Genomic DNA, 14,904 nt, shown 5'->3' with positions numbered 1-14,904 from the left:
GTTATTTTTATTTCTAAAGCCTATTGTTTTAACAACACACACATGGTTGCAAGATTTTGCAGTTATATTGTATGGTATCGTAGTACAATAGCTAAAACATTTATTTTTTAGAGGGAAAATAAATAAAGTAATAAATAAAAGTTTAATAACCACTTCTGAATTGGTCATGGCCAGTGCATATCCTTGGGTTATCAACACAACTGATCTGAGCTTGACCCTTCTCCACAATACATTCTCTACTACAACCTTGAGAAACACTGATTTCGAGAGAAATTATAAACTTTTTGGCATTTAAGATCTGTCAGCAATGGCTCAAGGTAGTATAACAAAAAGGAGTCAGAAGTCAATTGTAGTCAGATGAAAAGACTAAGCAATAAAGGACTTTCCTGCTGTCACCAGATGTGTGAATGGTGACTTAAGAAGACCAAGTCAAGAAAAACATGTCTGTAAGGTTCTAGCATTTACGGATCAGAAAATTACACATTTTTAAATGAAACAATATATATACAGTACCAGTCAAAAGTTTGGACACCACACCACACAAATGTTTTCTTTACTTTTATTATTTTCTACATTGTAGATTAATACTGAAGACATTTAAACTAAACTAAAAAGAACACATATGGAATGATGTACTAAACAAAAAAAGGGTTATCTACAAAATAAGTAAAGTAAATAAATAACTTCTCTAAAAATGAGAAGGTGTGTCCTTGACTGGTACTGTATATATTATTAAATACATTTTTCCACTCATCAATTTACACTTAATAGCCCATAATGATGAAACAAAAACAGTATTTTAGAATTTTTTGCAAATGTAGTAAAAATGAAAGCTGAAATATCACATTGAGGGACTTCCATAAAACTTGAATGGAAGAGGTTTGGAACAACCAGGGCTCTTCATAAAGCCCAGCTAAACAGAGCAATCGGTGTGGGGCTTTGGTAAGAGAAGTGACCAAAAACTGATGGTAACCCGATGGAGATGAGCTCCAGAAATCCTGTGTGAAGATGGAAGAAACTTCCAGAAGGGCAATCATCACTGTAACACTCCACAGATTTGGGCTTTCAGTGAAAGACACAGGAGGCAAAAAAGCCCCTAAAGGGCGCAGACTGTGAGAAACAAGATGCTCTGGTGTGATGAAACCAAGACTGAACTGTTTGGCCTCAGTTCTAGAAATGACCGGGCGTCTGGTCAGGGTTGTGCGAGTGCCAGATCATGGACCACAGAACAGAAACATTCTTCAAACAGGACAATTACCCTAGGAGTGGCTCAGGGACCACTCTGTGGATGGCTATGAGTGAACCCAATCTGACATCTCTGGAGAGACATCAAAATGGCTGTCCACTAACAGTCCCCATCCAACCTGACAAAGCTTGGGAAGACCTGCAGAGAAGAATGGCTGAACATCTCCAAATCTAGGTGAGCAAAGCTTGTCGTTTCACATCTATATGTGTGTGTGTGTGTGTGTGTGTGTGTGTGTGTGTGTGTGTGTGTGTGTGTGTGTGTGATATATGTATATTTATTTATTTTTTGTAAAGAGAAAGTGAGTGCTCAGTGTGCCTATTGGATTAGTTTAAGCAGTATCCTTGGGCTAAAATGACGAAGGATAGATCTGAGAGGCTTATGAGGATTTTCATGTTTGCCAGACACACAGAGAGGGAGGTCTGCCTTTGGGAGAAGAAGAAGGGATCCGTTAGACTAGGTCAGCTGTTCTCATCACACTTGATAATTAGCATGTAATACACAACACATTAAGTCCTCCTCTCCCCTCTTCATGACAGAATGATTAAGAGCCCCCAATCTGTGTATCTTGCTGAAGGATTGGGTTTAAAATGCATGACATGAAGGGGGTTGATGGAGGCGCTAAAGGTAATTTTTCTACTAAAGCTGGAGTTCATCTATCAATCTAATGCAAACCCTGCAACTAAGAGCTGCACTTATTTTTCATTTTATTGAAAGTGTGAGTGCTGCCATTTTGAACCTTTGAAATAAAGTTTATAAAGTGAGGGTCTGTTTGGTATAAAAAAAATATTTCTGTTTGTTGTTGTGAATTTTCCTTTTTTTGTTCTCCATGATAGCCTCAAGAAACACTTTGTCCATCTTCAATTTAATTTGTGCTACAGTCAATCCTTTTTCAGTCCAGTGTATAAATCCAAGGACCTCTTGGCCACAAAGGCTCTCAGTCCAAAGTGAATGGTTGGTGAGATTGCACTGATATCCATCAAGGCTGTGATAATAAGTCCTGCTTTCCTGCCGATGTGCCAGTCGATTTTTAAACATATATAAACAGGCTTTGTGTTTCCCTTGACAGGGCAGTCTGAGAGGAAAGAGGAAATTCTTAGATTTTTAGATCTAGATTTTAGATTTTGAACGGTGACTTTGGTCAGACAACCTGTGCTATGCTTGCACGGCAGAATAGAAATGGTGAGTCGGTTTAAAGTCAGTAATTGTCACATTTAAAATGTTACAACACAATGCACTTCAGATTGAATTAACTAGTGGAGATATTTGTATTCAGTTCTATTGTACCTTTGACAATGCTGCACCACAGCCTTTCAAATAAGTAACAGCAATAAATTGCCAACAAATATACATACATAATACATAATGGATTCAACAAGAAACATTTCAGCTGTTATCTCTTCTCAGTATGGATTCTTATGCCGTCATATATTTGTATAGTTTATTACACGTGTCAGTGCGTCTTCCTTCTCTTTAGAGAATAAGCAGCTGCGTAGAACATCTCTGCCTCCATCACCGCGTCTCCAAACGGCCACCAGTATCCACACACCTGTGTGTTGTGACACCTGTCAGGCTTCTCTGTGAGCTCTCAGTTGGGTCGTGGGGTCTGTACTCCTGTACATGCCACGGCACTGTCTGCGCTTCAGCCTTTGTTCTGAGCACTAGACATAAAAAGCAGGAGAATTTCTCCCGTATTTGTCCTGACTTCAAACAGGGCGCCATGAAAGAAAATGTCCTACAACTGAACAATGTTGGGTTTTATGCTTTGTGATTATGATTCAGAATGGCTTTTTGTCCTTTCTTTTAAGTAAAGAGAAACAGCACCCGGCTTTTCTCTGTGTGACAAAAAAACTGATACCTACTGGCAAACCTCAGAGGCTTTCAGGAAATAAATAACCTGAAGACACAAGTGTTGAAACACAGATGATCACATTCTGATTCTCACAATAACAAAGAGTATTAGTAATACATGAAGGGCTGAGACATTGGTTGTGAAACAGATCAACCCACAATGTGAATGTTCACTGCATACCAAACTATGTAAAATTTTGCAATTATTTGCAAATGAGAGTCTCTATGTTTAAGCTTAATTTGACTTGTTTTTTGAAGAGCACTCCGACAGTCTTTGTATGTATATTCATGACATTTCAACAATGTAATGCTTTCTTGATAGCCCAAGCAAAACATACAACACTCTACTGTATACATTCCGTTTGATTGATATACATTTTTAATCACTTTCACTTCTAGGAAAATGCATAATTCTATTGCACCCTATTCTGTTTATTGGAGTCCTAAAAATCACTGTTGAAAACACACAATCTAAATCAATATACAAGCATTTATTTACACACAATATTATAAGTTATTTAAAAGGTATATAAAACTAGGCTTCTTCCTTGATAATCCACACGTATCTAGTGGCCTGGCAATTCATCACATTCGAGCGCAGTTGAGGTGAATGGAGTGATTGTGTCCAAAGAGATCTCTCCATCACACTCAAAGTGTCCTATAGCGGGCAATAGCATATGTTTGTGGTTTCGAGACCTATTGGAAGTCACCGACACCTTGTCAAAGGGCAGGCCAGTGTCCTCCCTAGAACTGACCACCTCGTGTGGAAGTGGGATCACCATTGGCTGTGCGTCTTTTTGGAGCGTTGTGTCATGGTGATAAGAGACCAATTCGTTACTAAAATTGACTGCTTCTACTGTGTTACTAGGACAAATTTTATTACAGCCCAGAATAGAGGAGAATGCTTTCCTGAAATCTGCATTAAAGGCGTATATGACAGGATTTAAGGACGAATTCGCCCATCCGAACCACACAAATATGGTGAATGTTGTGTCGCTTACGCACTGACAGAATGGTACCATGCAGTTTAAAACAAAGAAAGGAAGCCAACAAAACACAAACACGCCCATGATGATTGAGAGCGTTTTCAAAACTTTGGTCTCTTTCTTAAAAGTTGTTTTCAGGGAGCTTTCAGTGGAGCAGTCGTTGGTATGCAGGTTGTTTTGCGCCTGCTCGGCGGCTCTCTCCAAAGAAGATATTCGCCTTATCTGTGTTTGCGCAATACGGAAAATCCTCGTATAAACGGCAATCATTATGATCACCGGAATGTAAAAACTTATTAGTGATGAAGAAATTGCATATGTTCTGTTCAAGTTAGCTTTGCAGCTTTTTGTCTGGTTGATACTATGCGCGTCTTCCGCGTCCTCCTCCGCCATGTGCCAGTTGAGTTGGACAGGTATGAAAGAAATGAGGATGGACAGGGTCCATGCCAACCCAATCATCATGAATGCCATTTTATGTGTCATCTTACGTTCATACCTGAACGGACTGGCGATAGCCCAGTATCTATCCAGACTTATAATGCACAGATTGAGGATAGATGCAGTGGAACACATGATGTCAAAAGCGATCCAAATGCCACAGAAACTACCAAAGACCCACGAACCTGCCACCGCCGAGATGGCTTCCCAGGGCATCACCAGAACAGCCACAAATAAATCCGATACCGCCAGAGAAATGACAAAAAAGTTGGTAACTTTGGAGCGGAGGTGCCTAAATTTAACAACTGCTGCGCACACAAGCATGTTTCCAAGTAGTGTTGAGATTATAAGGAGAAATAGGAGCAACCCGATCAACGCTCGGAAGCTGCTGCGCTCGCTGCCCTCGTCCGTGCCATTCGCCCGAACTTGCGTTTCATTTGTAAAGTTCTCCATATCTCCTTCTCTTCACAGAATTATTCCGCCACCATCTTATGCCAACAAGACGTCAAAAAAAGCCTAATAATGATCTTGGTGTCAGTCCATTTCGTATTACAAAAACAGTTAGTCTATAGGCTATCATACGTTGCAAACATAAACTCTCTCCCATCACATCCCCAACAGGTTGACTTAACACACATTCTTCAAGTCATTTTGAAGAATATGGCTTCACGTCTATCTTTCTCCTATTTTTTGGCAACCCGAGCGTTTCCTCTATGCCCGTGTGTCCTTGGTTTGGAGAGAACAGAACCCCAACATAATTTCATGGCTTTTCGGCAAGCAGACGCATGTGATTGGTTTCCATCTACCGAACATTTGAATTCACCCAACAACCGTTCTGTGGTCCTCAGCTATAGATCATGCACGACTGAGTCACTCCAATAGGATACAAGCCTTTAGCGATTAGGGGGACCAGGAGCAGCAATATAGGCTAAATAATTTTCTTCAGAGTCTATATTATTAGGTTACAAATAATACCAAACTACCACTAACAATTTAACCAAATCTATCACTGACTTGAAAAAAAAACCTAATTGTGCTAATTTGGTTCTCTGAGAAGCTCTTAGTTAAAGATTTTTTAATTTGTCTGAAAACTGACTGCATTATGCATAGTCTAGGCTTTTGACTCACATTTTTTCCAGAAATCTTCAATGAGTTCAGGTGGGGGAGGGTGGTAGCCTATGACCTTGGTATATAAGAAGAATCACACTCTGGTCATGTTCTGCCCTATCCTTACCTTATAGGGCAGACACCTGGTGTAACAAGAGGACAGTAATAACATGCTTAATTTCTCAGATCGTGTCCAACATAATGCGATGAAGCTCTCTGTCAACATGTGTAAAGGCATCAGCATGTGATGTTAAAATGTTCAGTTTGTGTCTCAATCTCCAGTTACAGAAGTCGTTTAGTGGGGCAAATTTGTGTATTAAATCCTGCGCCCGTTTTTTGACTGCACAATTGATGTGTTTTGACATGAACACAATTAACTTATCGTTATGATTTCCAATCTAGATGTGAGTATGAGTATTATAAAGTTGGCAAGTTGAAGTAGGATAAGTCGTCTGGAGACAATTGTAACGCGCATTTATCAATTGCAACATTACGTAGCTAGCAAGGGATATAGCTTGTGAAAATGTTGATCTGTCAGCGACTATCTGGCGTTTGATGATGATGTAGGCTATTGTTCTAGGATACTGTTGCAATGGCCCCAAAAAGGCTATAGGCCTAGGGCATTTTCAATAAAGGCATTTCTGCATTTAGATGAAAATTAGAGAAAAAGTAAGGCATATGTTCTTGAATTAATGAAGTAGGCTATAGGCTACCTATGGAGACGTGAGGTGTATGTTACATAGGAATGTGAAAATACAGAACTGTGTGTTAGAATACATTCAACAGAAAACGTCGGTAAAACTTAAGTAGCCTACTTGATGTGCAAACTACTAAGCAGCGGCAATTAGTCTAGCATATAGCCTAGGCAAAATTGCACCAATTGTATACGTGTGCTCATATAGCTTTTGTGGTATGGTTCGGTTATTTACAAATTTCATAAAATATTGTAATTAGTTTTACATAATTAGTCTGCAGACAATTAGCCTTCATAGGTCGGAGCAGGCTGTGGTGATGCATGAAACGTGAATGTGGCTGTAGTGGCTTACTAACTCCCTCTGGCGACAGTGACCAGGCTTGGTTGCCTGCCAGGTTTTAAAACCAGAAAATTAAGTGAGGTTCAAGATGACAATTATTTATTAGAAGATCAGCTACCGTTTATTCCCTGAGCACATTGATTGGGATGTCTTTGTGAGCTGATTGTTTAATGCACCCTAAAATAGCCTACGTTGTGTATAATTATCTCGTTATTGCAGGCGTAGCCTAGCCTAGTCTATAGCATAATATTGGGCAGATTAAAGGCCAATATTAAGTGTTACCAGTCATTAGCCTCTCTTATATACACTGTGGTAATGCAATTACTTCTTCCGAGCAATAGGTGTCGCCTCCATTCCAAGATATCCCAGTTTTGCAGCGAGTGACTTGGGAAAGACATGACGTCACACTCAGATTCAAAATGGCCGCTATTTATGGAAGGAGTCAAGCTGGCTGAAATCGTCCGGTTTGTTATCCATAACAAACAATGATAGCAGCATTCAGGATTGATTTAATCTCGCTATGAAATGGAAATAACAGAGAATTGTCGCGGCTTATTTATCTCCGTAAGATGAGATCTCGTTCATCTTGCAGTGAGAGAAAATTGCCCAGCCGCCGAGAGACTCGGCACAAGGATTTTATGTGCCAGTCTAAACGAGTTTCGTGAATGAAATGGAAAGGGCGGACAATGGAGAGTTGGTGCTCGCGTTGTGTGTTGATCTCAACGAAAATGAAGAGGGAAGTAAAAAGCATCATATGCCAGCGCCTACCAATTGTAACATAACTGAAGTAAAATCTCGCCTGTTGAATGACGGCAGCAAAAAGCCATACCCAGCGGATAAGGTAGCTCCGGCAGGGACAGGTTATGTTTATGTTTCCAGTCATGGTAGTAATGTAAACTCAGACGGTGGTCTGTTGTCCCTGCAGGTCAATTCACCGATGGAGAACACAATTATGCTTGACTTGATTCCCGGGTGTCTCCCCGACCGGATAAACGACAGCTGTGTCATGTTAAAGCAGTACCAGGATGGCATAATAAACGGATTTCCTGAGTCATCTTTTGAAACGACGACGGGCTTGGAGGCTGAAGGAGGGGGTTGCGGGGGGACCCCATCCTACCAGACTGCAGCTGTGAGCTCAGACAGACCGCAGGAAGGGAACGGAATGTTACTCCCCACTCGGGTTTCAGAGGCTGTCAAGCCCGAGGAGTGTGCGGGGGAGACCGAGGATTCCAACGTGGATAAACTGGACAAGGGTCATTTAAATTCAGAAGCGAGGCCAAAGTCTACTGCTGTCTCCGCGGCAGTGTCATGTGCTGGTAAGCATCAGCAGAACTGCATTTGCACGTTGCCAGATGCAGACATGAAACTGTCCAATGGCGACGTTGATTTAGGTAATTCGATTAAGTTTCCTATGGATATGACATGCATTGTACCCAGCCAGGAAACGTACGCCTCAGGAGGACATTTAAACAATGAACTTGATGCCTCTGACATAGAAACAATGGTGTCAAATGGTGGACTGATGATTGTAAACAATAGCTCATTGCACAGTGAAGAATCTAATCTCACCCTCGGAACCGCAGGTGGCCTTTCCGATGGCGGTGTTTTGACCTATCAGCTTGAAAACATCCACAGCTCGCCTGGATCGTATGAATGCTCCAGTCGAGAGTCTGGCCATGCCAGCGGGGAAACTTCTCCAGCTGCCCCGCTGACAGAGCCGGCTTGCGGTGTTTTTGAGTCCGAGTTCGCCTTGGCTGAACTCTGCTCTAAGCTGTCCACAACGCCGTCTCCCGAACACGACAGCAGCAACAATACTGAAACAGAATTGAGTATGAGAGAGGACTCTAGTGAGGCATCTGTTCCCAGCAGGCCGCAGTCGCTTAGGACTACCCCGAGCTATGCGGTTTCCCTTAGTTGCGACGCTACGCCGCTCAGTCCCGACGATGGAGAGGGATATATCGGTGCTGATGATTGCATGGATCCGAACGAGGCCTATAGAAACACGTTTGAAGGTAGCCGCAGGCAGAGTGCCCCAGACCAATGGCCGGATGGGCATGCAGTAGAAATGGAAATGAACAGTGAACAGCGGGACTCAACCAAGAAACACGGCATCGCTGAATTCTTTACCAGGTATATGTTGTGACCTTTGTAGAAAATTAAGTATGTTTAGTATTACTAAGTATCAGATTAGTCTATTTACTCGTCTTTAGAAAAGTACCCATCATGTCATACATTTTTTTTTTTTTACGGGTTTTACGTGAGAGCGTCACCTTTAGTTTAGGCCTGCCTTTGAGAGATTATGTTTTACCATGTGACTTACACCTGCCCAGTCAATGACACGTGTATGACAGCATAGAGACTTGGAATGGCATTGACAGCTACCTGTTGCTCGGCTCAGAACTGAGTTTCATAGTCATTCATATTAGTCTCCATAATATCATTACGTGTGTGCATGGATGGAGCTGAAGGGAAAGAATGCAAAAAACCGAAATTTTCCTAAAGCACTATTTCATATTTAAGAACTGTTTTTGTCGCATAGCCTAAAGGATGTATGAGACTATTGGTGAGGAGAGGCACATTATTGTTTTGTACGAGACGCACAAGTTTACATTTAGTAATACCAGATGATGTTTTTCAAAACTCTCTGTTCACTTCTCAGATTATACAGAATGTGCTATATTCTCAGCTATAGGCCTACATAGAGCTGATTAGGTAACATTTCGGATATGCTGTAAATGAGTGTAAATGAATCCCTGCATAAAGCAATCTATCTAAGTACCGAACGCGAGAGAAGCTCAGAAGTTGTGCCTCTGTTATGCTTTGAACACAAACCAAGACTAAAAGCAATTCAGTGGTGATTTTTTAAAAGCTGTTGTCTAAAGTGAATCCAATCTCGCTTGAACACTAGACCTGTTGTCCATGGGCATAAAAATACACTTGTTTTCAGCCTTGAGCTTTAACAACCAAACAGGTAGCCTATTTTGAAATGAAGTCTTTAGTGTTGACTAAATTCATGGGACAAAGCCTTTTATGTAGGACAGGGAGGTCCTGTATTTGAAGGTAATTTCTTCCTTGCTTATGGTTTGGATGTCTTCACCTGTGTTAATTGACAGAATTGCAAGAAGCTGACCTCTGTGGTGGTGTTGTGTTTGTAGTATCTTTAGTAATGTTGGGATGGAGTTTGTCTGCGTTGAGTGTGACATTGAAGTTGTTGTCATGTCACTAGCATGGGTTTAGTGGAGCTGAACACCCTTGTTGTCTTTCATCCCTACCTTTATTTTGTCTAGAGAAAGAGCGTGACTTGAAAATCAAGTAGTTTAGCTTCGGCTAATTTGGGGTGTACCTGCTCCAGTTATTGTGATTGACATGTGTTTTGGAAATGGCCAGAAAAAAACGTTATCAGATGCTGGAAAATGCTTTGAATGTATCACATGGCCTACAGTAGGTGTGCAATTTCAGGAGGTAATTATCTCTCCTGTGATCAGCCATGTTGGCTGGGCTGCATGTTACCGAGCACCCCTCTCCACAGCAGTCCGGCACAAGCTGGATCGAAACCTATTTGCTAGAGGGGGTGGATTAACTCCCGATTTTCATACAGTATAAGGTTGATGTGAAAAAGGTTGATGGAAACGGGTTTATTCGCATATATTCAATTTTATTAGGTGTTTCGATTGAAGTTGCCTTGACAACACTTCACATAGTTTGCTGTGATCACAATTGATAGCTTTTTTACTTTTTAAGACTTTTTGAAATCATAGAATTGCTGTAAAATCAACACGAAGGAAGAATATTTAAATCCAGATACTATTTTAATCTACTACTACAATTAGTAGGGCCATCAAAATGGACAGTCATCTTCAGAAGCTAGCACGTAAAGTGTGAAGGGACTTTTATTAAAAGTTGGAGATGAAGACACAAAGAAAGAGAGAAGAAGACAGGCAGTCTTTTGAAGAGGGAGATACTTTGTAGGGAGCTAATGACTAAGTCAGCTGATCGGGAGTAAGAACGTGGTCTGCAGCCCGTGGGGGGTAGTTAAAAGTTGAAGTGCTCAACATACTTCCAAGCTTGTGAATTCAACTAAGCTGTTGTAAGGTGTATGCTAGATGCCCCCAGTTATTTTTAGCATTACATATGTATGAACAGAAATGATTACAAAACCCAGGCAGCTGCGTTAATTGTATGAATTACTTATGACGCTTTAAATATTTCAAATTAATCGCCAAAAATGTTGATTATTACAGCACCAGTTTGAAGGTGAGCTGTCCATGCCCTGTCAGAGAGGGCCTGTTTGAAGCCTCTGCACCTGAAACACAGGTCCCAAAGCTACAGAATGAGTTTCACAGATCCTCCACTTCAAACAGTCTTCAGACTCTCTCTCTCCCTCCTTTCTTACTCACTCACTCACTTCCTTTCTCTCTGTTTTTCTCTCTGCACCCTGGAAAAAAGCAACAGAGGAATTTTAATGTCCCCTTTTATGAGTTTGACTTCATAGCCTGATGCCTCTCTCTCCCTTCTTCTCCTTTTCACTCAAACTTTGCCTCTCTTCCCCTTCATCTCAACGCTTTCTGTAGAACTCTCTATTTATTATGCATCACTGAAAGATCTTGTTGTTAATCAATGTTTGCCAAACTAAGTAAAAATGCTGTTATTTTAGCATTTTATATTGCACAAAAGTGCAATGATTTCATTTGCAGCAACTTTGTTAAATGGACAGAATATCTACATTGCAGTCACCTTTGTTGGAAAAAAAGCAGAGACAAGCCACCGTGTAATCTGGGCTCTATGTTTGCTCTCCAAGCGTGTCCTGCACGCACTGCCAGTTTGGAAGCTACATGAGACTTTCTTATCGGAATATAGCTTCTGGATCATGTGAGGGAATAGTAAACCTAGGCTGTTATTTCGCTATGATGTTATATTAGCACAATTGAAAGCAAAACATGATTGTGCCTCATTTACAAGTATAGCTTGTTTCTTAAAAGTGACCATCAAACCTTTCTCTGTTTTACAAGTTTATAGTCAGTGTTTAACTTCCATTTAGTAAGAACAGAGCAAAGCGTTTGAACTCACGTAGACTAGTTACGGCTGCCTCATAAAGCCTCTGACCGAATGAGCCACACTGCAGTCACTGGGGGTAGGCTAGTTATCGATGGCTGTTCTTTTCCATAAGGCCCTCAGCCTGCTGTGGCAGAGCCAGGGACCGGGTGTTCTCTCTTCCCCTAGCAGGCCTGTAGGTTATTGAATGGAAAGGTCAATTGATTAAAATGGACATTCAGTCGGCTAATTAAAGTGAGCTGATTGCTGCAGATGCTGCCTGTCACTTAGGGTGGGTGGTTGGGTGTGTGGGTGTGGGTGTATACACGCTTGTGTGAGTGAGTGAGTGAGAGAGCAAGAAAGAGAATCTATGCATATGAACACACCAAAAGATGTGTGTATACATGAGTTTGCGAATGTGTGTGTGTGTTGCTGTTAATGAAGGGCGAATGAAAGGCAGCTGAACAGATGCCAGGTGGACGGATGTTTTATTCATTATCCGCAGCGGCGGCAGCACCTGTGAATCAACTAGAGGATTTGTCCCCTGCCTCCTGCCTCCTGACACTGGCTTCTGTAGCCGCTGCCAGGCACACTCACCCAGGGCTTCACTGCCTTTATTCTGGGCACAGAAGATTGGTGGCTATTCATGTCTCACACTATAGCTGCCCTGTGTGTCCATAAAGACGCCTCTGTGCCCTTCGCAATGAAAGGAAAGGGACTGGACTGGACTGGACTGGACTGGACTGAACTGGACTGGACATGTGCTTACTGTTCACTTGCGGCTTGATGATGGATGCTGTTTGTGTTTGTATTTGTTTGCCGTGGTCTGGAAGGACCAGTCTTTACCTCTACTGGCATGGGTTGGGAGAAACAAATGTATTAGGGGTCTGAATGTGCAGAATTATACACAAACATGATTCTTGTACAAACTCACATTTAAAAGGGGACCTGTTGTGCTCAATTTCAATATTAATAATTTTGTTTTTGGGGCATACTAAAATAGATGTACATTAGAGATGCACCGATCAATCGGCCGCCGATTAAAAAAGCCGGTTTTATATCCAACCGGCCACAATCGGTGACCTGCCGGTCACTGTCGTAATTTCCGGTTTTCGGCCGATCAAACTGACCCGCAGGCGTGGTGCGTAGCAGCTCAATGCGCCCAGAGCAAAACAGCTAAAAACTAGCAAGACTCGGGAAGAAAACATGTCGCTGATTTGGACTTATTTCACTGTGTGCCAGGACGACCCAAAACACGCTGTTTGTAATGCTTGCAAGTCAAAAATAAGACATGTGTAGCGTCCGTGTTAGGGCTCTCTCAAGAACTCACACTGAGAAAATATCTCTTTGGATAAGTAGCTCTCCGTTTAATAGAAGCGTATTTCACTCGTGCTCAGAACAACCACAACAAGTCAACCCATTACCATGGCAACTCCCCTAACAGAAATCCCGTTGCCACTAGTCCCATATGGAATGCTATGTATTGCTGCCAGTGCAGAAAAAGAAGTTTACAAATCTATGGATATCTTCGCAAATAACTATAAAAAAAATGTGAAACACATCGGGATATTTAGCCGATCATTATGCAGAATAATATTCCTTACAGTTGAGTAGAATATGATTGTTAGAAAAAGATCGCTATTTTCACAAATGAACGTCTTTGCTGTTGAGTAGCCGAGTAACGTTAACGTACCTGTTGTATTGATGGTTTTTTTTTTATCCCATATTATGATGCACTTTTTTATTTAGAGAGGTCAAAGGCCTGAAATGTGCAATTTACTTTGAGAACCAGTTTATTTTCAGTACATAATAGTGCACTCTATCTTTTGTTTGTATTTATTTTAGTTTTAACCTGTAAACTGGACTGAAAGTCAGTGTTCAAAATAAATCTGCTCAGGAGGCACTGTTGAAACTCTCACTCTATTTCTTATTTGTGATGTTTTATTCTTGAAAAGGGGAGTTATGATAGCATATAGCCTACCACTAGTTGTGGTTTTAATTGCAGTTATATAAGCAAAATGTTGTCTGGGAGAAGGGTACTCAAGCCAAACAAATATGGTGTCTATTATATGATTATAATTATTTCTTAGAAAATCGGTATCGGAAAAACCGGTTTTGGCAGGTCAGACCTCCTTAAAAACCGGAAATCGGTATCGGCCAAGAATTTTGCAATCGGTGCATCTCTAATGTACATGCTTCAATGTTCCAAACACATTGTTTTCTCATACTGTATCCTGAAGTCCCGTGTCTTTAAGCCCCTCTTCTGATGAGCCCATAGGCTCTGATTGATCAGCTAGGTGGGCAATAAGGATTATGTTTTGTTTTTTTGAGATTTGTGTCATTTTGTAACACGGGAAAAGGGCTGTAATTTCAATGGGGCGTTTCAGGCAGCTGAGATAAGTGCTTTCTGTGGGAGAGAGTTACTCCCTCTGGCGTGTACATTGGGCTTTGTAACTTTGCAAACCGTTAACATGCACAAAAAACTACAAGATACTAAAGAAGAGGGAAAAGAAAGAAAGAAAAGCATAAGTTCACTTCAAATCAACTGTTTTGGCTCTTTGATTATAATATAGGTCAAGTGAGCAAATGGGTTTAGATTGTGAAGTGAAAACAGCCAGTGGCCCTGCCTCTTGAAGAATAGGTCGATCTCCTATTCCTAATCTCCACAGAGAGTCAGAAAAAGACTCTATAAAACTGACTCTTAGATCTGTGAGGACTCATAGCCTTCAAAATACTCTCAGGCAAAAGACGTAGGAAAGAACGGTATCGGTAACGGTTTACGTTTGTCTTTCTAAAAATATATATTTAGCTTTGAAACAGTTCAAATGTTTTGTCTCCATGTAGGCTGTATCTGATTGTTTTCCTCTGCTGCTTTAGACTCTTTGTTTTGCCCTTGTAATGTTTTGAAATGTTTACGTAAGATAATAAATCAACTGGGAACTCCCCTCCTCAACTGGGCGGCTAAAAAGTGTGAGGTGGGGTAAGTTTCAGCGGTACATGGAGGTTCCTCCTTAAGTTCAGCTCTTATAAGATGGAGAAACTGAAGGAGTTTGCATTGTTCCCTCCCTTATGTGTATACCACACTCCTGCCCGATAATATTAGTGCCTTGGCCTCTGAAGAGACCTGGATGGACGTTTGCATGCCCCCTTTCTCTACCCCCAGTGTCCTGACATCTTCCACAGTGATTCACCTGGCTGTTAGGTGCATTGAGAATAA

General features: G+C 41.3%; 2 protein-coding genes across 3 annotated transcripts in view; one reads left to right on the top strand and one right to left on the bottom strand.

Moving 5' to 3' along the window:
- Window positions 1–3,660: 3,660 nt before the first annotated feature.
- On the bottom strand, window positions 3,661–4,968 carry LOC308373567 (D(1C) dopamine receptor; the record flags this gene model as incomplete). The annotated part of the gene is made up of 1 exon (XM_080849138.1): window positions 3,661–4,968. The coding sequence occupies one exon, from the start codon at window positions 4,966–4,968 to the stop codon at window positions 3,661–3,663; it is 1,308 nt and encodes a 435-aa protein (XP_080705264.1).
- A 2,128-nt stretch (window positions 4,969–7,096) lies between these two features.
- The window catches only part of tbc1d12a (TBC1 domain family, member 12a), a 22,061-nt gene continuing 14,253 nt past the window's right edge, over window positions 7,097–14,904 (top strand). Inside the window, exons 1-2 of one of the 2 annotated variants that reach the window (XM_080848372.1) lie at window positions 7,097–7,497; window positions 7,582–8,786. In XM_080848372.1, the coding sequence (XP_080704498.1) occupies window positions 7,327–7,497; window positions 7,582–8,786 (1,376 nt within the window). In that variant the 5' untranslated portion in view covers window positions 7,097–7,326. Of the gene's footprint in view, window positions 8,787–14,904 lie in introns of both variants that reach the window. The other variant, XM_080848371.1, reaches the window with a different exon arrangement.

Source organism: Sprattus sprattus (genome assembly GCF_963457725.1).
Source record: "Sprattus sprattus genome assembly, chromosome: 12".
NCBI lineage: Eukaryota > Metazoa > Chordata > Actinopteri > Clupeiformes > Clupeidae > Sprattus > Sprattus sprattus.
This window is presented reverse-complemented; position numbering and strand designations above follow the sequence as displayed.